Here is a 25,757-nt window from a genome sequence, read left to right as displayed (position 1 = left end):
GTGCGTTACCACTCGGCCACCCAGTCCCTGTGCTTACTTACAGAAACAAACGAAGCATCCACGAGTACTTTGACCTAATCGTCTTTGTAGTGGACACACCAGGCTTACACGAGTTGCTTTTGTTAAAAGTTTGAAATGCCGGCAAAACCGAGCTTTTCAATATTACAATTTTTTTCTCCAGAATGATGATAGTCTCGGTGAGTGGAAATATACTTCTGAGGTCTCAGACAGACTGTAGTTGGATCTGACCTCATTTACGTGTATAGAGGGATGGTTTATTTATTATAAAAATAATTATGAGATGGATACAATAATTTAGCTGAGTATGGGTGGAATTCGAACTTCGGACTCTTGCCATCTTGATGTAGAGGTCGTATTCAACGCAAACTCAGCAAAACAAAACCATTTTTTGGGGTATCTATCTATATCGTAATCATTTATATGTATATCAAATACAAAGAACATTTGTTCGACTTACTTGTGAATGTTAGGTTTTGTCTATCATGTTTTTGTTTGTGTGTTTTTTGTGGGTTTTTTTTGTTTTTTTTTTACAAATAAACATTAATACAAACATATATATTTACACACACTGAACGCACATGTCTATAGATGGAGAGTTTTTTTCCTATAATTTAACGTTCCACTACTCAACCTTTCTTGGGTTTTTTATCTTTCATTTTGGAACGTTAGCTGTCTATCTGGTTGTTTGTTTTTATTCATGTGTACATTTATGAATGTGCATGGAGCACAGAGCACTCTGCTCTCGGGGCTTTACATTTTAACTACAGATCTGTAAGCAGTTATTTGCTCTGGGGCAAACTTTGCTGTGGACATGAATCATTATAAAAAGACGTTTTTGAGTATGTTCACGTTAAAGAATTGATACGACGAAGGAACTGATTGGCAATTGAAAACAAAATTGACGACTGGCTCGAAGATGATACAGACAAAAGTTCGAAAAGAGTAAGTGGTGGAGGGGAGGAGAGATACGACGAGATAAGATAGGATAAGGCTGAATAAGTTAAAGTTAACGCATATATGATTATTCAGTGATTACAAAATACTGCGTGAATGTATACAGATTTGGGTTGGTTAAAACACTGTTATATTCAACAATTCATAAATACACAAAACAAACAGACTGCCAACGTTCCAAACTTCAGAAAAAAAAGAAGAAAGGTATGTTATTGGAGTGTTTAATTGTGACAAGACAAAACTTTTTGGTCACTGATCTCATTAGTGTCCGTCTGTCTGTCCAAAGTGCGCTCGGTCGAAGATCAGTGACCGTAACGTTTTTTTTTGTTTTTTTGCGTGTTTCCCCTCCATTTTCTTTCAAACCTTGTTCGTTCCGTGTTGCGTCTGCTTTTTGTTGTCTTTTGTGTTCTTGTTTTTCCTGATGAAGCTTCCATAAGCGAAAATTCGTACCGTCTTGTCTCGTTCTTGTATTGGTGAGTACAGTATTCCTTTGTTTTTTTTAACTTTGTTCATCTTACCACAGTCACTTCGTTGTTTAGATTTTTTTTTAGTTTTTGTTTATAATTAAACGTTCCATAACATACCTTTCTTGGTTTAAATTTTTTTTCTCATCAATTCATAGATACAATATAAACTTAGCCTAAATGTTATTGCGACAAAGTTCGCACTCAAATTAAAGCATTTGTTCCTGTGTCATTTCAGTCATTCTGCCTTTGTTGCTTTCCTTGTATAATACGCCTGATGCACCGACCTTCTTTCTCTCTTTCTTAAACAGAATGTGTGCGCAGCTTCTTTGCGCAACCGGTAACGATGTGCGGAGCCCCGGAACTAGTTGACGCAGGCTCCACCGGCTCCATCAGCTTCAAACCTTTCCAATTTCTTCAGAACTATGACACGGTAGGCAAAGTGCAAAACCAAACAAAACAAAGAAAAGTCGACTGAATAGACGATTTTGGAAATAACTCCGTCGGGTTTGTGCGTTTTCACTTTGGGAAAGAGTAAATACCCATGGCCATACTTTTCCAATTTCTTCAGAACTATGACACGGTATTTTTTGTTTGTTTGTTTGTTTGCTTAACGCCCAGCCGATCACGAGGAGCCATATCAGGGCGGTGCTGCTTTGACATATAACGTGCGCCACACACAAGACAGAAGTCTCAGCACAGGCTTCATGTCTCACCCAGTCACATTATTCTGACACCGGACCAACCAGTCCTAGCACTAACCCCATAATACCAGACGCCAGGCGGAGCAGCCACTAGATTGCCAATTTTAAAGTCTTAGGTATGACCCGGCCGGGGTTCGCACCCACGACCTCCCGATCACGGGGCGGACGCCTTACCACTAGGCCAACCGTGCCTGTCTATGACACGGTAGGCAAAGTGCAAAACCAAACGAAACAAAGACAAGTCGACTGAATAGACGATTTTGGAAATAACTCCGTCGGGCCGTTTGTGTGTGTTGGGAAAGAGTAAATACTTTTCATACTTTTCTCGGACAAATAACTTCACACGTGCTCGTGTACAAGTGTTTCCGACACACCTCTCGCTAGTGATTGGTCCTTCCACATTTTTTTCCGAGTAACAGCAAGGGTATTCTCTCTTTCACAACCCATTCAAACCCGACAGAGTTAATTTAGGAATTCGTCGTCTATTAGGGAGAAGGGGACATGGTTGTCAGGCGAGAAAAGAAACGACGCCGTACAAAACAAGCTAGCATACAAACTGGTTTGTTTGTTTGTTTGTTTGTTTGATTGTTTGCTTAACGCCCAGCCGACCACGAAGGGCCACATCAGGGCGGTGCTGCTTTGACATATAACGTGCGCCACACACAAGACAGAAGTCGCAGCACAGGCTTCACGTCTCACCCAGTCCCATTATTCTGACACCGGACCAACCAGTCCTAGCACTAACCCCATAATGCCAGACGCCAGGCGGAGCAGCCACTAGATTGCCAATTTTAAAGTTTTAGGTATGACCCGGCCGGGGTTCGAACCCACGACCTCCCGATCACGGGGCGGACGCCTTACCACTAGGCCAACCGTGCAGGTATACAAACTGGTGATAACATGGTTTGTGCAAATGTATACAGAATATTTATATTGAACGGACAAAGAAACGAATAGGTTAGCCTCGGTCTTTTTTTCTTTAATCTCCCACGGCTGTATACTTGTTTAAAACCAGGAGTGCACCAAAGAGGGAGTGCAGGAGTACCGCACTGCTGACGGCACGTGCAATCACGCCTTCAACCTGGGGAGTGCAGAAACTCCTCTTCGACGAATGTTGCCTGCTGCTTACGCCGACAGTGAGTTCACTTCATCTCTTTTTCAGACAGGTCTGCCAACCCTTGTTAAGCCTCAAGGAAAGCAATTTAGAATGTGTTGACATTTTAAGTGTAGCCTTTTCTAAAATGTATTTCCACATCCGCATTGATGCCATCTTGCACAAAAATAGACATTTTGAGTAAGTTTTCATGAGAATGCAGGAACATAAAAAATACCCATTGGATAGCATCTACAGTGCCACTTTTCAGTATAGACGATGTTGCCTGACTCATTTTGTGGCCGTTACACGGAGTGGGAAGCACCAAATAAGAAGCAGCTCTCACAAAAAAGAGGGAACTGTTGCATGCTTGTGATTATTTGTTTTAGCGTAGTAATCTTAAGCTTAACGTAGCAATTGCTCTTAAAACATTTCATGCGTAGCAGGTGGCAGCTCTGCATTTTCGCCCCCCGGACCACCACCCCCGCTTCCTATCTTTCCCCTCCTTTTTGTCTTCCACTAAAATGCATAGCGTATGACAACGACGACGATGATGATGATGACAACGACGACGACGATGATGACGACGGCGACGACGACGATGATAATAATGATGACGACGACGATGCGATGACGACGACGACGATGATGATGGAGGAGGAGGAGGATTGCGCCGACACCAGTGCCCCTGTCGACGGTGACAACAATAACGTACTTTATACGGAGAAATTGGCCGAAAATATCGGCAATATCACTGTGTTCTTTCAGAAACCAACGCTCCCCGTTCCCGCGGGAAGCATGGCCAACCTCTCCCGAGCCCAACGGACGTGAGCAGAATCCTGCACACAGACCAGGATACGTTCAATGGATTCTCCGTCATGATGATGCAGTGGGGTCAATTCATTGACCACGACTTCGCCCTCGCTCCTGTCAAAACCGGTCAGTGGGTATTTGCTGGATATAGAATATTACTTGGCTTGCTGTGTCGTACCAGATTTACACGAGTTGCTTTTTTTATATCTTTTTTTTTAATAAATATTGAAGTGCGAGCGAAAGCGAGCTTTTCAATATTTGAAAAAGCAACGAGTGTAAATCTGGTACTACACAGTGAGCCATGTGGTATTCTGTTTATACTACTACATACCGTACTTACGTGTATTTTACTCAAAACGTCCTGCAGTCGAGGCGTACAAATTGAAGGCTCTTCTTTTGGAACCTTGATCGCTTCCAAACTCTCGTTCAATCTTTCACATCAAGGCAAAGAAACGTCACTTTAGAAAGTGTAGCGTCACGTGTTAGTTCTAAAACTCTTCCAGGTTAAACAGCAGGCGCAAACGTTTTTTTGTTTTTTTCTCAAAAGGATTAAACTCGTTTTTAATTTTTGATTTTCTTTTTAACAGTGTATAAAGTAGTGCTAGTAGAAAATGTACTAGTATTCGCCTACCGGCTCATTTTAATATTCATTTTTGTACATAAGCATTTGCTTACAGTTGGCAAATTAGAAATAAATAATTCGTTACTGTGTTGTTATGGTGTCATGATGAATGGCATTGTAATGGTGTTGGTTGTTTGACAGCGGCAACAATGCTCATTTTCAATTCAGATAACAACATGGATACATGTACATGAGCCCAATTTTCTGGCCAAACAGACTATACTTCGCTGTAAATTCCACTGGAAGCAGGCCACGTTTATTTACAATTCCACTGTGAAGAACCCACACTTCACGTAATAGTTTCACGGAAAATAATTTCACTCCTGTCTACATTTCATTGTGCATGGGCTGCACTTCACTGTTAACTATTTTACGAACAAGGTTAAACTTCAGTTTAAAATACTGCTAGGATAGGCCACATGTCGGTCTTAATTCTACCGCAGAAATGATATAGTACTCTCTTGGGCGTCTCCAGAAAAAGGATACAAATGAGCATTTAACTCAACTCAAACACACCAAAAAGACTAAGTGGGATTCATTAATATAACAATAATATTGTTCCCAAAGTACTTCGTTGCGTTCAGAAGTTTACAACGAAAGGCCACTTTCAGACACTAGTCTTCGTAATGTTCACACGAAGCATTGTTTCAGTTGAGAACTTGCAAACCAGTGTCCTATTCCGGTACGAGACTGCATTATGTACGTTGTTTCAGTGGCAACTCACACGTGTCTATTTCTTCTCTAGAATTAAACAAGATACTGCGTTGTCGTTCATTATTTCTGTGGTAATTGTCACGTTTTTTTTTCTCTCTCCAGAAGCGGCAACTCTCATGTGTCTTTTTTTTTCTCCAGAAACGGACAAGACAGTGCGTTGCTGTTTATTGCTTCTGCAGCAAATCTCAAGTGTTTTATTTTCTCTCTAGAAACAAACAATTAAGGCTCTGCGTTACCGCTTACTGTTTTTGCCACAAATCTCAAGTGTCTTTGTTTCTCTCCAGAAACGAACGAGGCAATGCGTTGCTGCGGACCTGCCGGAAGTGTTCCGGCGAGATTGAAAAGCCGGGACTGCATGCCCATCGTCATTACGGATGCTGACAAACGTTTCCGTGGCAAGTGCATGGAGTTTTCGCGGTCCATTGCTGCTACCACTCCTTCCGGTGCAAAAATGAGTGAGTAAATGTGGACGTGCTGTAGTGTTAAAAATTGCCTGCTGTGAAAAGACTTGATTTTTCGCTCTCTCTCTCTCTCTCTCTCTCTCTCTCTCTCTCTCTCTCTCTCTCTCTCTCTCTCTCTCTCTCTCTCTCTGTGAGTGTGTGTGTGTGTGTGTGTGTGTGTGTGTGTGTGTGTGTGTGTGTGTGTGTTGTATTGAGTGCGAACGTGATTGCAGGCATGCGGCGCGCGTGTGTGTGCGAGTCGACTTTTCTTTTCCTTTGTATTATATTGACATACATGTACATTTCAATGTTCTATCATGCATTATGTATTCGTATAGGTAATGTTGTAATTAGTAATACTGTATGATTGCGATTGACAATTGTCCTTTTATTGTCTTTATTTTTATGTCTTAGTTTAGCAGGGACAGATTGTAAGACTAGGCGTGAGCCTAAAATCTCCATCCTTGAGTAATAAAGTTCGTTCGTTCGTTCGTTCGTTCTCTCTCTCTCTCTCTCTCTTTCTTTCATTCTCTCTCTCTCTCTGTCTCTCTCTCTGTCTCTGTCTCTCTCTCTCTCTTTCTCTCTCTCACTCTCTCTTTCCTTCTCCCTCTCTCTCTCTCCCTCTCTCTCTGTCTCTCTCTCTCTCTGTCTCTCTCTCTGTGTCTCTCTCTCTCTGTCTCTCTCGATCTCTCTCTCTTTCTCTCTCTCACTCTCTCTTTCCTTCTCTCTCTCTCTCTCCCTCTCTCTCTCTCTCTTTCTCTCTCTCACTCTCTCTTTCCTTCTCCCTCTCTCTCTCCCTCTCTCTTTCTTTTTGTTTGTTTGTTTGTTTGCTTAACGCCCAGCCGACCACGAAGGGCCATATCAGGGCGGTGCTGCTTTGACATATAACGTGCGCCACACACAAGACAGAAGTCGCAGCACAGGCTTCATGTCTCACCCAGTCACATTATTCTGACACCGGACCAACCAGTCCTAGCACTAACCCCATAATGCCAGACGCCAGGCGGAGCAGCCACTAGATTGCCAATTTTGAAGTCTTAGGTATGACCCGGCCGGGGTTCGCACCCACGACCTCCCGATCACGGGGCGGACGCCTTACCACTAGGCCACCGTGTCGGTCTCTCTTTCTTTGCTTCTCTCTGTAATAGGTAATATGGTAGAATTAGTATTGGTACTTATCACTTTGTTCGTATTTGGTTGCAATTATTATCGTTCTATTTTGGTTGTCTCGATTTTTACGTCATGGATTTAGCAAGGTAAGACTAAAGCGTCAGGCTAAACTCTCCATCCTTGAGTAATAAAATGGTTCGTTTGTTCGTTCGTTCGTTCGTTCTGTCTGGCAGTCTCTGGCGAACTGGATGGCTTTCTCTCTGTATTTCTCTTAATGTGAATCGTTGTCTCTGCCTCTTTCTGTCTAACTGTCTTGTTCGTCTGACAGTCTCTTTCTTGCATGTGTGCGCATCAAACACTACTTCGTCTCTGACATTCCATCACATCACATAACATTACCATATCGTTTACACTGGTAACGAGACTTTTATTAAGGGCTCTCAGTGTTTGTTTGTTTTTGAAATGTGTAAATTCTTATTTTGGGGCCTTGAACACAACAATACATCATACAGATATTTCACACGTTTGTACATTCTTGTTTTGGGGAATTTTACACAACAATACATCATACAGATATTACACACATTTGTACATTCTTGTTTTAGGGAATTAAACACAACAATACATCATACAGATATTTCACACGTTTGTACATTCTTGTTTTGGGGAATTAAACACAACAATACATCATACAGATATTACACACATTTGTACATTCTTGTTTTGGGGAATTTAACACAACAATACATCATACAGATATTACACACATTTGTACATTCTCGTTTTGGGGAATTTAACACAACAATACATCATACAGATATTACACACATTTGTACACTCTTGTTTTGGGGAATTTAACACAACAAAACATCATACAGATATAACACACATTTCAAACAGTGTTGAAGCAAGAGATCATATTTAATTGACTAATTTAAAGAAAACAATATAAATAAGGATGTGATTTACCATTGACATTGATATTTTTAAAGAATATTGTCCGACAACGGATTTGTACGGTTTAATTCCGAAGTAAAGAAAATTACTATCGGTAGGAGACCACGTATTGGGAAAGAGAGAGAGAGAGAGACAGACAGATAGAGAGAGAGAGAGAGAGAGAGAGAGAGAGAGAGAGAGAGAGAGAGAGAGAGAGAGAGAGAGAGAGAGAGAGAGAGAAGACAAGACAAGACAAGACAAGACAAGACAAGACAAAATCTGTATTATCGAGGGTAATATCTTGCTAACATCTTTTTTTACAACTGAGAGAGAGAGAGAGAGAGAGAGAGAGAGAGAGAGAGAGAGAGAGAGAGAAAGAGAGAGAGAGAGAGAGAGAGAGAGAGAGAGAACGATAGAAAGAGACAGAGAGAGAGAGAGAGGGAGATACAGAGACAGAGAGACAGAAAGAGATGGGCCGTGGAAAGAATAAAACAAGTCGCGTAAGGCGAAAATACAACATTTAGTCAAGTAACTGTCGAACTCACAGAATGAAACTGAACGCAATGCAACGCAGCAAGACCGTACACTCGTAGCATCGTCAGTCCACCGCTCATGGCAAAGGCAGTGAAATTGACAAGAAGAGCGGGGTAGTAGTTGCGCTGAGAAGGTTAGCACGCTTTTCTGTACCTCTCTTCGTTTTATCTTTCTGAGCGTGCTTTTAATCCAAACATATCATATCTATATGTTTTTGGAATCAGGAACCGACAAGGAATAAGATGAAAGTGTTTTTAAATTGATTTCGAAAATTTAATTTTGATCATAATTTTTATATTTTTAATTTTCAGAGCTTGTTTTTAATCCAAATATAACATATTTATATGTTTTTGGAATGAGAAAATGATGGAAAATAAGATGAACGTAAATTTGGATCGTTTTATAAAAATTTTTTTTTTACAATTTTCAGATTTTTAATGACCAAAGTCATAAATCAATTTTTAAGCCACCAAGCTGAAATACAATACCGAAGTCCAGGCTTCGTCGGAGATTACTTGACCAAAATTTCAACCAATTTGGTTGAAAAATGAGAGCGTGACAGTGCCGCCTCAACTTTCACGAAAAGCCGGATATGACGTCATCAAAGACATTTATAAAAAAAATGAAAAAAACATCTGAGGATATCATACCCAGGAACTCTCATGTCAAATTTCATAAAGATCGGTCCAGTAGTTTAGTCTGAATCGCTCTACACACACACACACAGACAGACAGACAGACAAACAGACAGACAGACACACATACACCACGACCCTCGTCTCGATTCCCCCCTTTATGTTAAAACATTTAGTCAAAACTTGACTAAATGTAAAAACAAGTCGCGTAAGGCGAAAATACAACATTTAGTCAAGTAGCTGTCGAACTCACAGAATGAAACTGAACGCAATGCAACGCAGCAAGACCGTATACTTGTAGCATCGTCAGTCCACCGCTCATGGCAAAGGCAGTGAAATTGACAAGAAGAGCGGGGTAGTAGTTGCGCTGAGAAGGATAGCACGCTTTTCTGTACCTCTCTTCGTTTTAACTTTCTGAGGGTGTTTTCAATCCAAACATATCATATCTATATGTTTTTGGAATCAGGAACCGACAAGGAATAAGATGAACATGTATTTTTAAATTGATTTCGAAAATTTAATTTTGATCATAATTTTTATATTTTTAATTTTCAGAGCTTGTTTTTAATCCAAATATAACATATTTATATGTTTTTGGAATGAGAAAATGATGGAAAATAAGATGAACGTAAATTTGGATCGTTTTATAAAAAAAATAATTTTCGTACAATTTTTAGATTTTTAATGACCAAAGTCATAAATCAATTTTTAAGCCAACAAGCTGAAATGCAATGCCGAAGTCCGGGCTTCGTCGGAGATTACTTGACCAAAATTTCAACCAATTTGGTTGAAAAATGAGAGCGTGACAGTGCCGCCTCAACTTTCACGAAAAGCCGGATATGACGTCATCAAAGACACTTATCAAAAAAATGAAAAAAAACGTCTGAGGATATCATACCCAGGAACTCTCATGTCAAATTTCATAAAGATCGGTCCAGTAGTTTAGTCTGAATCGCTCTACACACACACACACAGACAGACAGACAGACAGACAGACAGACAGACACACACCACGACCCTCGTCTCGATTCCCCCCTCTATGTTAAAACATTTAGTCAAAACTTAACTAAATGTAAAAACATGGTTATGAGACTTTGGGATGTGAAAAAAGATAGGCAAAAATATCAGGTTGAAGCAGCCTGCATGCAACTGGGGAGAAGGAAAACAAGTCGCGTAAGGCGAAATTACTACATTTAGTCAAGCTGTGGAACTCACAGAAAGAAAATGAACGTAGTCCGCCGCTAGTGCAAAAGGCAGTGAAAGTGACGAGCCTGTTAGGCGGGGGATGCGCTGTGCTTCATAGCACGCTTTACTGTACCTCTCTTTGTTTTAACTTTGTGAGCGTGTTTTTAATCCAAACATATCATATCTATATGTTTTTGGAATCAGGAACCGACAAGGAATAAGATGAAATTGTTTTTAAAACGATTTGGGAAATTTAATTTTGATCATAATTTTTATATTTTTAATTTTCAGAGCTTGTTTTTAATCCAAATATAACATATTTATATGTTTTTGGAATCAGAAAATGACGAAGAATAAGATGAAATTGTTTTTGGATCGTTTAATACAAAAATAATTTTAATTACAAGTTTCCGATTTTTAATGACCAAACTCACTCATTAGTTTTTAGGCCACCAAGCTGAAATGAAATACCAAATCCCGGCCTTCGTCGAAGATTGCTTTGCTAAAATTTCAATCAATTTAATTGAAAAATGTGGGTGTGACAGTGCCGCCTCAACTTTCACAAAAAGCCGGATATGACGTCATCAAAGGTATTTATCGAAAAAAAGAAAAAAACGTCCGGGGATATCATACCCAAGAACTCTCATGTCAAATTTCATAAAGATCGGTCCAATAGTTTAGTCTGAATCGCTCTACACACACACACACACACACACACACAGACACACACACACACACACACACACACACACACACACACACACACATACACCACGACCCTCGTCTCGATTCCCCCCTCTATGTTAAAACATTTAGTCAAAACTTGACTAAATGTAAAAAGAGATGTGAAACAAGACTGTGTCTATATGACTGTCAAAAACATGAATCAATGTGCAGGCCCGCGCGAGCAAGTGAACTCGCTGACAGCATTCATTGATGGTTCGATGATTTACGGCAGTACTGAAGAACGTATGGACGGACTTCGTGAATCGACACGGACCGGGCCAGGTATGTCTTACTACGGAGGCCCCCGCCCCCCCCCCCCCCTTGAGACCCCCTGAATCAAGACTCCATCATTTTCGAGACCCTGTTTTCCCCGATTTTCTACTCATAACCCATTTTAAAACTCCCTCCTTTTTAAAACCTCATGTCTCACAACGGAAGAACCCCCAATTTGAGACCCCCAGAATCAAGACTCCATCCTTTTGAGACCCCCAGAATCAAGACTCCATCCTTTTGAGACCCCCAGAATCAAGACTCCATTCTTTTGAGACCCCCAGAATCAAGACTCCATCCTTTTGAGACCCCCAGAATCAAGACTCCATCCCTTTTGAGACCCCCAGAATCAAGACTCCATTCTTTTGAGACCCCCAGAATCAAGACTCCATCCCTTTTGAGACCCCCAGAATCAAGACTCCATCCCTTTTGAGACCCCAAGAATCAAGACTCCATCCAGAATCAAGACTCCATCCTTTTGAGACCCCCAGAATCAAGACTCCATCCCTTTTGAGACCCCCAGAATCAAGACTCCATCCTTTTGAGACCCCCAGAATCAAGACTCCATCCTTTTGAGACCCCCAGAATCAAGACTCCATCCCTTTTGAGACCCCCAGAATCAAGACTCCATCCTTTTGAGACCCCCAGAATGAAGACTCCATCCTTTTGAGACCCCCAGAATCAAGACTCCATCCTTTTGAGACCCCCAGAATCAAGACTCCATCCCTTTTGAGACCCCCAGAATTAAGACTCCGTCCCCTCTGAGACCCCCAGAATCAAGACTCCGTCCCCTTTGAGACCCCCAGAATCAAGACTCCTTCCCTTTTGTGACCCCCAGAATCAAGACTCCGTCCTTTTGAGACCCCCAGAATCAAGACTCCATCCCTTTTGAGACCCCCAGAATCAAGACTCCATCCCTTTTGAGACCCCCAGAATGAAGACTCCATCCTTTTGAGAACCCCAGAATCAAGACTCCATCCCTTTTGAGACCCCCAAAATCAAGACTCCATCCTTTTGAGACCCCCAGAATCAAGACTCCATCCCTTTTGAGACCCCCAGAATCAAGACTCCATCCTTTTGAGACCCCCAGAATCAAGACTCCATCCTTTTGAGACCCTGTTTTTCCAGATTGTTTGCTAAGAACCTATGTAAATATCTACCCACATTTTAAAACTCCCTCTTTTTTAAGACCTGATTTTCTCAGATGTTTTTCTATTGTCTGTAAAGGGGTTTCCCACTGTATGTGCTTATGAATTCACACAACGAGTTTCAGTCTTTCAGTGTGCTCAATAGGATTTCCATAATTTATTCTACTGCGTTTGTGGGCTGCAACTGCCACGTTTATTATGTCTACGACCGCACATCACCCTTCCCCGTAACCCATCACCAAGGATTTGAACCCCGATCCTTTCAAACTTGAAGGCCAATGCTATGTGCCCGTGAATTCACCTTTGAGTTTAAAGTATTTTACGAAGAAATCAGAAGTACGATATTGTACAGTTGTGGCGATGGGCCCAGCAGTCCAAGAACTCGATAAAGGATATACCCCCCCCCCAATTTAAGACTTTCTCCTTTTTAAGACCTTTGTTTTTCAGATTGTCTGTGCATGTCCTCTGTAAATGTGTACACTACATTGGGGTATGCACGTTAAAGATCCCACGATTGACAAAAGGGTCTTTCCTGGCAAAATTGTATAGGCGTAGATAAAAATGTCCACCAAAATACCAGTGTGACCTGGAATAATAGGCCGTGAAAGGTGGATGCAGCGCCTATAGGCTGTTGATCTACTGGCCGATGTGAATGCGTGATATATTGTGTAAAAAATTCCATCTCACACGACATTAATAGGTAACATGCGCCTTGAGTCGCCTTGTGTGGTGAGGTACGTGCGCGATATTAATCCTCGTAAATAAATAAAATAAAATGTATCCCCATTTTTAAACTTAATCTTTTTCAATACCCAATTTTCTCAGATTATTAATTTGAGGCCTTAAAGAGGGTGGGGGGGGGGGGGGTCCACTGCAATCGATCAACCCAAGGAACGGTTGATAATACACAGCTAAATACACACGCAATCTTCCATGTGCCGTTGTGATCAGCTGTATTTATTAAAATATGTGTTGTGAAAAAAGCTGTGTTTGTGTGTGTGTGTGTGTGTGTGTGTGTGTTAGATTTTTTCTCCCAAAGACAGATGGTAAGAAACGTATCCAGCGTTGAATCTTACTCATTTGAAAATAAAGTTCAGTTCAGTTCAATCCAGTTCAGTTCAGTTTAGTTCACTACATTCAGTTCAGTTCAGTTCAGGTCATGTCAATTCAGTTCAGTTTAGTTCAGTTCAGTTTAGTCTATTCAGTTCAGTTCAGTTCAGGTTATGTCAAATCAGTTCAGTTCAGTCCATTCAGTTCAGTTCAGTTTAGTTCAGTCCATTCAGTTCTGTTCAGTTCAGGTCATGTCAGTTCAGTTCAGTCCATTCAGTTCAGTTCATTCAAGTTCAGTTCTGTCGGTTCGCTTCAGTTTAGTTCACTTCAGTTCAGTTTAATTCCGTTTAATTCCTGTTTATTCACTGTTTCTGTCATACTATCATTCCAGGTGCGCTGATGAAAATGGCTGGTGATCTTCTGCCACGCTCTTCCGAGGTCAACTGCGTCCACCTTCCTGGTCACTTCTGCTTCATGGGAGGTAGGCAAGAATGAGAATAACAAGAACCAAGCCTTTATTGTCGTTTTTACAATTTCACAAACCTGCCTTTAGGCCTGCCTCACAGTTACAAATACAATATTGCACAAAGACATTTAATAACTTAACATTAAAGCCCCACTCAGCCACACATGAGGTTTACAGGACGATGACGTCTTTCAGTAAAACAGCAATACTAACCTTACGGGACATACTCATTTCCCGGTCACTGGAGTTGCTATTTAGCATGCGTAAACGACACATCATCTCTCGTGGTTTATTCAACCCCTGAGCCATCGGGGCCCCGTGTGACCAACTTTTTCATACATGATCAATTGAGTTGTTTGCGCTTTCAATCCTACGTTATATCTGCAAAAGCATGTTATTGTGCACCTCTGAATCTAAAATTCCAGCACAACGGTATAACTAGAGCGCTCATTGCGCCCTAGAACAAATGACATATAGTGACACAAAACAGAGTGGCGGCATCTTCAAAGAAACTGTAGCGGTTTGCGGAAAATTCGTCTGCTTTGGCAATGATAAGATGCAGGTCATTTGATGTGATAGTCACTCTGTTGCGGAAGTTCGCTTGTATGCCCGCAATACTCAATCTACACAGGCACGGCAACAAATAGTATACAATAATTATTTGAAATCTCAGTCGACCAGCATATTATAAAGGGGAAAGTTGCATTGTTTTCAGTATATCCTTCTTCTCGGTCATCAAACGAAAATAGCTGCAATTTACACGCACCAGTCAACTCACTCATCCACCTCACTTGACATACATCCGTGTTCCCTACTTTCAAACTTTAAATTTTCGAACTAAACTGACTTTGTCTTGATAGTAAAATAAGTATTTCGTGTTTTAACAATGTTTGTCTCACAAAATGTCAATTTATTATTTAGATTTTAAAAGTTAGGCCCAGAGCTATTAAGAGGCCTCCGATTCATATGGTACTATCGGCACGACATAAATTCTGTTAAAAATGTCTCACTTTCAACGGAAAGCAGCCAGGACGTTCCTGAGCGGTAAGCGTTCAAATGGAAGTATGTTTGCACTGTATGAAAATGCTCGGGGAGCTCTGTGATCAGAAACAGATCGTTTACGGGAGGCGGGGTGGGCTTTTAAATTAAACAGCGATTATCGTACAATAAAATATAACTTTTGTCCTAAAATGAAGTAGAATGGTATATATTATTGTGCACTCTGATAAATTCTTCCTCCATCCCTTGTTCAGGATTGCAAGCTTAGACAAGACAAATTCAAGCAGTTAAGAACAATGGAGCAAGGAACTGGGTTTTTTTCTTAGTTATTTTTTTCTACCAAAACAAAGTTACAATTATGACAAGTCTTCTGTTTTTTCTCTGAGATTTTGTTTTGAATCCCATCGGTAAAAATAAAATGTTTGTAAAAAAAAAAAGCTGAGTATTAAAAAAAAAGGCTAAGTTGTATGATTGGACATTTATAATTGCTGAGACGAAAGTAAATTGACTCCAAAAGGCCCCATAACCAAAAAGCAAAAAACAGAAATGTCAAGCAGTTATACACAGAATGACAAGCCTAAAAGATAAGACTTCAACATGTTAACAGGGGACACACGAGTAAACGAACATCCAGGGCTGACAGTCATGCACACCGTATGGGTCCGCATACACAACGACATCGCTCGCAAGCTCCAACATTACCGGCCACGCGACAGCGAAGAAGAGATCTTCCAACTGACTCGGAAAATCGTGGTGGCCATCCTACAACACATCAATTACAGAGAATACCTTCCACGAGTGGTTGGTTACGAGAACATGCAAAGACACAACCTGTGGCCATGGAAGCGGGTGGGCTACGTGTCTAGCATTGACCCGCGAATCTCCAACGCTTTCGCCACGGCGGCCTTCCGCTTCGGACATTCCCAGATCCCGCGCCACTTTAATATATCGGGAAGGTAAGTTTGTAAGTGGTTGTTGGCGTGGCAGGGCTAGTAGTAGTGGTAGTTGTAAAAGAAGTCGTCGTCGTGGTTGTCGTCGTCGTCGTAGTAGGAGTAGTAGTAGTACCGAAACTAGTAATAGTTGTGTAGAATAGTATACTAATAGTAGTAGCAGCAGCAGCAGCGCAGCAGTAGTAGTAGTAGTAGTAGTACCAAAGCTAGTATAGTAATAGTTGTGTAGTATATAGTATACTAAGAGTAGTATTAGCAGCAGCAGCGCAGCAGTAGTAGTAGTAGTACCAAAACTAGTCATAGTTCTGTAGTATAGTATACTAGTAGTAGAATTAGCAGCAGCAGCGCAGCAGTATTAGCAGAAGCAGCAGAAGCAGCAATAGTAGTGCTAGTAGTAGTAGTAGCCAAAGAAGCAGCAGCAGTAGTAGCAGTAGTGGTAGTATGTCGCTGGCGCTATTGTTGTTCGTGGTTTAGGTGACTGCTTGTTAAATTATTCTTCGCGTTCATCTTATGTAGCTTACTACGGTTGGCATTTGAACATGTTTGTAATCTTTTGGAATAAAGTTTCATTACTAGCAATGTTTACAACATCACAATGCACAATGTAAGCAAAACAGCAACAAGCAAGTGGAAGTCAATGTGTGAAATCAACAACCTTTTTCAGGATAAATGAATGTAAAAATAAGGAAAAACGGAACAAATATAAAGAAATATATATATATTTTTTAAAACAAGATTTAATACGCATATAAGCTACTTCTGGCCTAACAAGGTAGCAGCTATATACAATACTAGAAAAGGGAACTCAAACATCTATATATATATACGACTAGTGTCTGTGTGTCTGTGTGTCTGTGTGTGTGTCTGTCTGTGCGCGATGCACGGCCAAAGTTCTCGATGGATCTGCTTCAAATTTGGTGGGCTTATTCAGAGAGACCCCGGATACAACCTCATCGATGAGATATTTCAACACGTGCTCTCAGCGCGCAGCGCTGAACCGATTTTGGTTCCACCTCAGCTATTTTGGTTCCACCTCAGCTACCCGGGCCCCCATACCGACACACCATAGCCTCTACACCACATCACAACGCCAAAGTTCTCGGTGGATCTTTTTCAAATTTGGACACCGTATTCAGCTACACCCCGGACACAATATCATCGATGAGATATTTCAACACGTGCTCTCAGCGCACAGCGCTGAACTGATTTGGGTTTTTGTGTTCATTTCACCATTATAAGTAACTCTTCCTTATCTTCTCCAGTGTTTGGCGTTTATCTCCCTTCCTTCGTGTGGCTTTCCCGTTTGTAACTTACTATTACTATTTTTAGAATGTCACTGCGCTGTCCACTGCGCTGTCCACAACGCTTCCCTTGCACCCGTAAGTTGTTCTTACTGTCAAAGTGAAAAGGTTGAATCAATTTATAGCCACGCGAAAACTACACTCTCACCTATCTCTATATATTTATAGATACAGATATGCATATATATATACGGCTTCTCTGTGTGTGTGTGTGTTTGTGTGTGTGTGTGTGGGCAAAAACCTGTGTATTGTAGAGTTCTCTTTGTGATGTGGTCTAGCGGCTATTGTCTGTCTGTATGTTCTGGCATGTGAGAAGCCACAGCAGATAATATAGGGCTAAGAAATAAGCTCTAAAATTCTCAATCCCGTTTGACAGGACTTCGCCTTCAAAGGTGATTGTGGTGAACCGCCACGCTGTCTGTCTCTGTCTCGCGCCGTTCACCTCAAATTCCCGTTTCTGAGTAACTATTTTTAGAATGTCACTGCGCTGTCCAGAACGCTTCCCTTGCACCCGTAAGTTGTTCTTACTGTCAAAGTGAAAAGGTCGAATCAATTTATAGCCACGCGAAAAATACACTCTCACCTATCTCTATATATTTATAGATATAGATATACATATATATATATACGGCTTCTCTGTGTGTGTGTTTGTGTGTGTGTGTGTGGGCAAAAACCTGTGGATTGTAGAGTTCTGTTTGTGATGGGGTCTAGCGGCTTTTGTCTGTCTGTATGTTCAGGCATTTGAGAAGCCACAACAGATAATAATTATAGGGCTAAGAAATAAGCTCTAAAATTCTCAATCCCGTTTGACAGGACTTCGCCTGCAGAGGTGATTGTGATGAACCGCCACGCTGTCTGTCTCTGTCTCGCGATTCACCCCGGCGAAGCCGGGTATTCCTCTAGTTTGCCATATTTGTCTTAATTACTATGCACCTGTTAAGGTTAAAAATCAAATATGCGGTTAACAGGCTATTCATGTTTCCGCTGTCAGCTATGAACATCCTTATTTTGTATGATATAGTGTTTATTAAGTGGATCAGTGACCCCTTCCCCATTCAAACGAACACATGCTAGGACTAATAAAACATCGATTAAAAAATCAGAACAGCTACAACTTAACAACGTTTGAGTAGGTGCAAAAACGACAATTTGTTGCATGACTGATTAGATCACTCTCGTCGTGTTATTTACATGTCAATGTCTGTCATGAATTTCGAAGAGAAAATGTCCAAACAATTAATTACTTTGTAATTTGTGTGTGTGTCTGTGTTTTTATGTTTGTTTTTATTGTTTTACTTTAAAATCGATTTTTGGTCAGATGTGTTATTGAAGTTAACGATATAAAAAAGCTGGTCCTGCATGGTTATTCTGCGCAGAAAAATAGATCACGAGATTAGTCAGTAGAACGACGCAGTTTCAAATCTGTTGGTTAAAGAAAAACGAAACATCAGCAATATTTATCCGGGCAGGTCAACTGGTGCATTTAACACACACACACACACACACACACACACACACACACACACACACACACACACACACACACACAAACACACACACACACACACACACACACACACACACACACACACACACACACACACACACACACACACACACACACACAAACACACACACACACACATGGCAGAGGCAAAGGAAGTAGTAGCTTTAATTTAAGCCCTTTTAGCTGTTGTACAGATGTAAGAGGCGGATGATTTAGGTGTAACACACAAATTAACGACAGGTTTGACAGAGTGGATTAAAAAAACCAATAACAGGTTTTATGGCGATTTTTATGTTTAAGGTTGTAGTTTATCCTGAGGTTGTAGTTAAAAAAAGAAAGTCGACTGCAAATTGCCGAAGGCTGTAATATGTTGGCGATGTCACCCGCCAGAAGAGGAATCCCTAAATCATGGATTTGACGTCATCTGCTATAATGTGACAATTTACGTTTCCTGAAAAAAATGACGTATCCACCCTGAGGGAATTTAAATGATATGACGTTAAAACTAGTTCGAAACTGCAATTAAAATCAAGTGGACTAAAGCAGTGTGGTAGACAAGCCCAAGAATATGACAAATTGTTTCGTCTTCCCAGTGACTAATGCCAACTAATTTCAATATTTTACAATGTGTTGTACCCTGTTGGTACTTCAGGAGATAAGTCATGCTCAGCCCAATATGAAAATATGTCATTTGAACGTGTTATAAATAAAGTGTACCGAATGAATTGAATTTCAAACTCACGATTAAAGCTGTCATCACAATTTTCCACAACTAAATTCATTTGAACGTGTTATAAATAAAGTGTACCGAATGAATTGAATTTCAAACTCACGATTAAAGCTGTCATCACAATTTTCCACAATTAAATTTTCATCACAATACAACGGTTATCTCCGTCTGTAAAAGGGTTTGAACCTTGCACAGCGATTTCCTTGAGTTTGAGACACTGTAACCAGTTTTGACGCAATGTGACACACTGCATGTTCTAATTATACTGGCAAATGTTGCACACATGGTAAACACTCGTGATCAGATGGACACTAGTGTTACATATCTGTGCTACTTTTGCGAGTAGAATTATATATCATTTCCTAAAAAGTGGAATACTTCAGATTAAAATGATATATGTTTTGAGAGTGTGATATCATCTGTTGTAATATCTGTGTATATGAGCCAAAAGAAAAATGTCTGTTTGTCTAACATTCAGATATTTAAGTGATAAGGCCAAACAAAAAAGGTGTGGTTACGGTAACATAGCCAAAAAAAATAGTGTAGGAAGGTAGGCAATCACTTTTTTTAAAACTTTTTTTTTTCTAATGTGTACAAATAAACCTACTTCAGTACTTGACAGGGAAATAAGTGTGCGACTCGAGCGCTTTCGCTTTCATTGCGTTTTCTGCACTTTTTGTTGTTGTTGTTGTTGACACATGTAATAAAAAAAGTTATAGGGTCGGCCCCTAAAAATAAGGTAGGTCGGGTTACTGTAACCACACCTATTTTTTTTTTAGGCCTAATGAATCGAGCTGAATTGAATATGCAATTAATTTTCTGGCAACGTATTTGTTGTGTGTGTGCAGATTGTGGCCACTGCGGACGCTGTTTAACCGTCCTGACATGGTGTTTGATGATTTCAACGGGGTGCTGAAGTCCCTGTTGGGTCCTTCACAGGCCCAGATGGTAGACCACAGAATCGTAAGCGAAGTCACGGGTAAGCACAACACATAATTTCTTCTAAGTGCGTATATATGTATGTGTGGGGGTGGGCAGGGGCGGGGGGGATGGAGTGGGGGTCAGGGGAGGGAAGGGGACGTGTGCTTAATTATGTGTGTGTGCGTAAGCGTGGTGTACGGGTGGGGGGGGGAGGGGGTGGTTGTGTGTGTGTGTGTGTGTATCTGTGTGTGTGTGTGTGTGTGTGTGTGTGTATGTGTGTGTGTGTATGTGTGTGTGTGTGTGTGTGTGTGTGTGTGTGTGTCTGTCTGTGTGTGTGTGTGTGTTTCTGTGATGTTATTGTCGCAAACCTCCAACCAATCTTTGCACCCTTCCTTTTGATTTGAATTTTTTTTCCTTGGTGTGGGGACGAGAGGAAGTTTTTGCTGTATTTCACCTTATGCCAACGTGTACGTTCCTTAACGACGACTGTTTACTCTAATGTGTTGCTTCTTTGTCTCGATAACGAAGAAAGTCATTCGAGACCGATTCAGCATTTCTCAACAAGGGAAGTTCGCAACGTATATCACAACTGTAAGCCGAATAAATACAGAATAAAGTATGGAATAAAGCCGCGAACGCAAAATTTGACATTTTTTGCAGGTCATTTATTTGAACCCGAAGATCAGCCCCACAACGCTCCCAGCCACGGCCTTGACCTCGTGGCCTTGAATATTCAACGAGGTCGTGATCACGGCTTACCTCCCTACAACAAGTACCGAGAGTTCTGTGGACTTCCCGCCGTTACCAGCTTTAATGAATTTGGCTCCGACTTGGGAAAAAGGCTGGCACATGTGTATCGGTGAGCAATGTTGTAACTATCTTGGTAAGGTTATGTTGAACTTAAGGGTTAAGGTTGGAGATTTTACCGATCTCCCTGGTCAACTTAATCAATCAATCAATATCGCGAGTATTCCGTGGGTACAGTTCTAAGCGCAGGGATTTTTTTTATTTTTATTTTTATTTTTATGTAATTTATATCGCGCACTTATTCAAGGCGCAGGGATTTATTTATGCCGTGTGAGATGGAATTTATTTACACATTACATCACGCATTCACATAGGCCAGCAGATCGCAGCCATTTCGGCGCATATCCTACTTTTCACGGCCTATTATTCCAAGTCACACGGGTATTTTGGTGGACATTTTTATCTATGCTTATACAATTTTGCCAGGAAAGACCCTTTTGTCAATCGTGGGATCTTTAACGTGCACACCCCAATGTAGTGTACACGAAGGGACCTCGGTTTTTCGTCTCATCCGAAAGACTAGCACTTGAACCCACCACCTAGGTTAGGAAAGGGGGGAGAAAATTGCTAACGCCCTGACCCAGGGTCAAACTCGCAACCTCTCGCTTCCGAGCGCAAGTGCGTTACCACTCGGCCACCCAGTCCACAGTCAACTTATGTGCAGACATGCTAGTGCCTTATCCCCTTTTGTGTGTACATGCAAGCAGAAGACCAAGTGCGCACGGAAAAAATCCTGTAGTCCATGTCAGAGTTCGTTGGGTTACAAAAATACGAAAATACCCAGCATGCTTCCCTCGAAAGCGGCGTATGGCTGCCTGAATGGCGGGGTAAAAACGGCCATACACGTTAAAACCCATTCGTTCAAAAGCATGAGTGAACGTGGGAGTTTCAGCCCATGAACAAAGAAGAATAAGATAACTGTCTTGGAAAGGTTTTATGTTCAATTATAGTGTTGTAAATCAAAAAAACAAGAAAGGTAGATTGTTGGAACGTTTGTTATTGACAAAACAATACATTCACAGATAATTCGAAGCGAAGATGACACTTGTTCGCCATGTTGTAATCGTAAAAGTGTACTGCTTGTTAATTTTACAACGTGTCTACAAGCATGTTGCCTGTTGTCGCTCTGAATGTTGTTGTATCAATCGATTGTATACAGCAAGAGTGAATTAACACATCACGCTCAAATCAACCCGGAGCTTTATGGCATACAGGCATGTGGACGACATCAAAATGGACGCAAAAAACTCTCGTTTTCTCCTGCTCATGCGCTCCACACCTGCATCAGTAGAAATGACATAACACAAGAGATACGCAATATAGCATAACCAAACAACATGTTCTGTATAGATAATCGATTTGACTTTCTTCTGGTATGTACAAATTGCCAAGTTAAGCCTATTCTGACTTTTTGTCGATTTTTAATTGGTACCATACAGGCATGTGGACGACATCGACCTGTTTTCTGGAGGCATGCTGGAGGACCCCGTATCCACCGCGAGTGTCGGACCCACGTTTGCCTGCATCATCTCCCAGCAGTTTAATTCCCTCAAGTTCGGCGATCGCTTCTTCTACGAGACCGATCGCGTGGCAGAGGGCTTTACTGATGGTAAGTTTAGACACACACACACACACACACACACACACACACACACATACACAAACACCCGTCGCGATAAAACCTTGAATGGTTGAAAACGACGTTAAACACCAAATAAAGTAAAGAAAGATACACAAACACAAACACACACACACACACACACACACACACACACACACACACACACACACACACACACACACACACATACACACGCACACACACGCATATACACACACTCAAGCACACTACACACAAACAAACACACACACACACACACACACGCACACACGCACACACACACACACACACACACACACACACACACACACACACACACAGTGCTCAGTTGTCAATTATAAAGGACTAGTGGTACCCGTGCTACGCACTTTGTGTGCTGCGCATGCGATGTCATTTTGTTGGTTATGTGCTTGTGAAAATGTTGTTTGCACCCCTCCCCCCCCCCCCCCCGCACATTATCCCGCATATAATGAATTATATTCTCTTGGTGAAAAATAAAATGTTAACCCTTACACCGGTGCAATTCTGTAACACATGTTACATAGCCACTGGTGAATTAACAGAGAGAAAAATAACAAAAAACAGTCATATAGGTTTTCGCATCAATGGGAGGTAATCGGAACTGACCAAAAAGACTGCGCGACCGCACGCGACTATACAAACAAACAAAATAAAATACAGCAGGTATGACGTTTGCATGAATCCATGATTACGTCTACATGAACAACAGTGATAAAAGTGCGCATCTCTTCCCAGCCGTGCAGCGCTTTGAAAGTTGGAAGCATTAAAATTTAAACGGGTAAAAAGCCATCGTGAAGATACGAAAAAAAGTATGACGTCTAAAATACTTAATGATTCAAACGCATAGTATAACATATGTAATTGACAACATTGACAACAGAAAATATATACATGGTTCACACACACAATCGAGTGCACACATCCATCCATGCTTATTTAAAGTCATGTACACACACACATACATACATACATGGCATCAAGCAACACACAATTAAATGACACATATGGAATATGGAAAACGTATAATGGACATGAACATGGCAAGTAATTTACACCGTTACCTACTATAAAATTGATGATATATATATACCACTCACTTGCTATTCGCCTAAAAGCTTGCGGTGTGCTGTGACACATATAAGAAACCAGAAGAAAAAAGGACTTTACTTTGGCGAAAAGAGCATATGCTGCTTATTTTTGTACATAACTGCTATAACTGTATTTTTTCCGAACACTTACATGTAAAAAACATAGAGATATATCTTACCATTTCACTAAGACAGCCAAAATAACGGTCAAATTAAGGGGAGATCATGATGACGTACATGTCTATGGTTGCACCGGGGAAAAATATTTAGTCGCTGGAACCTATAAGGTATAACACATGTTACATAGCCACTGGTGAATTAACAGAGAGAAAAATAACAAAAAACAGTCATATAGGTTTTCGCATCAATGGGAGGTAATCGGAACTGACCAAAAAGACTGCGCGACCGCACGCGACTATACAAACAAACAAAATAAAATACAGCAGGTATGACGTTTGCATGAATCCATGATTACGTCTACATGAACAACAGTGATAAAAGTGCGCATCTCTTCCCAGCCGTGCAGCGCTTTGAAAGTTGGAAGCATTAAAATTTAAACGGGTAAAAAGCCATCGTGAAGATACGAAAAAAAGTATGACGTCTAAAATACTTAATGATTCAAACGCATAGTATAACATATCTAATTGACAACATTGACAACAGAAAATATATACATGGTTCACACACACAATCGAGTGCACACATCCATCCATGCTTATTTATAGTCATGTACACACACACACACATGGCATCAAGCAACACACAATTAAATGACACATATGGAATATTGAAAACGTATAACGGACATGAACATGGTAAGTATTTTACACCGTTATCTACTATAAAATTGATGATATATATATACCACTCACTTGCTATTCGCCTAAAAGCTTGCGGTGTGCTGTGACACATATAAGAAACCAGAAGAAAAAAGGACTTTACTTTGGCGAAAAGAGCATATGCTGCTTATTTTTGTACATAGCTGCTATAACTGTATTTTTTCCGAACACTTACATGTAAAAAACATAGAGATATATCTTACCCGGTCAAATTAAGGGGAGATCATGATGACGTACATGTCTATGGTTGAACCGGGGGAAAATATTTAGTCGCTGGAACCTATAAGGTTATACGGCGACTTATCAGGTGATAATGTTTCGAACTATTTAGTAAACAAATCTATGGAATATTTTGGAGTTCCATTAACAGATAAACAGATCTATCTATCTTCTTATTATTTTAGGTTCGTCTGGGGTAGAGAAATAAAACACACAGCTAGGTTCGTCTGAGGTGCGGTCGCGTGTTTAGTCGAACCGAAAGTTGAAGAAGAACCAATCACAGATCTCTTTCGCCGCGATGTCAAAGTTCAGGTCAAAGTTCACTGTTGTCTACTCAAATTTGCGAGACAAACCTCTTCAAACTTTGTTCGTGGACAAAATTGGAAGTCGGGACCTAGCGGAATCGATTTCCTGGGTCACGTTGGCATAGCAACCGAAGGAGAAGGCACAAATCCGCGCGGTTTGGTGACAGGAATCGAAAAACCACCGAAAATCCTACCAGTATTATATAGTAGATAGCCACACGACATTCTTTATATTTCAGGTCAGCTCAGGTCTATTCGGAAGATGTCGCTCGCTCACCTGTGCTGTGAGATGAAAGGCATTCAAGCCGTACAAAGAAACGCTTTCATCGCCGCCTCTAGGAGCAACCCTATTGTACCGTGCACTACTCTGCATGAGACTTTCGTGGATCTCAGCTTGTGGAGGACTGACGTGTCACCACGCAAGGACACGAGACACACATATTTCTGATGACACTTGATTACGTCAGAATCGAAAAATGAATATAATGTTCATAATGGCTTCTACTGGGAGCTGGTTTACACTTTGGGTACTGGATCGTAAACCTGAATACATTGTGAACCAAG

At 40.9% G+C, this 25,757-nt stretch overlaps 1 protein-coding gene across 1 annotated transcript in view; it reads left to right on the top strand.

The window, feature by feature from the left end:
* The window catches only part of LOC138973269 (chorion peroxidase-like), a 26,544-nt gene extending 787 nt beyond the window's left edge, over positions 1-25,757 (top strand). Inside the window, exons 2-12 of the mRNA XM_070345992.1 lie at positions 1,751-1,872; positions 3,159-3,279; positions 4,005-4,175; positions 5,670-5,840; positions 11,123-11,233; positions 13,811-13,900; positions 15,492-15,840; positions 20,221-20,351; positions 20,954-21,152; positions 22,540-22,709; positions 25,433-25,757. Coding sequence (XP_070202093.1) covers positions 1,751-1,872; positions 3,159-3,279; positions 4,005-4,175; positions 5,670-5,840; positions 11,123-11,233; positions 13,811-13,900; positions 15,492-15,840; positions 20,221-20,351; positions 20,954-21,152; positions 22,540-22,709; positions 25,433-25,641 — 1,844 coding nt within the window. The 3' untranslated portion in view covers positions 25,642-25,757. The remainder of the gene's footprint in view (positions 1-1,750; positions 1,873-3,158; positions 3,280-4,004; positions 4,176-5,669; positions 5,841-11,122; positions 11,234-13,810; positions 13,901-15,491; positions 15,841-20,220; positions 20,352-20,953; positions 21,153-22,539; positions 22,710-25,432) is intronic.

The sequence above is a fragment of the Littorina saxatilis genome, linkage group LG8, assembly GCF_037325665.1.
Source record: "Littorina saxatilis isolate snail1 linkage group LG8, US_GU_Lsax_2.0, whole genome shotgun sequence".
Taxonomy (NCBI): domain Eukaryota; kingdom Metazoa; phylum Mollusca; class Gastropoda; order Littorinimorpha; family Littorinidae; genus Littorina; species Littorina saxatilis.
Note: the sequence above shows the minus strand (reverse complement) of the source record. Positions and strands in the feature narration are given on the sequence as shown.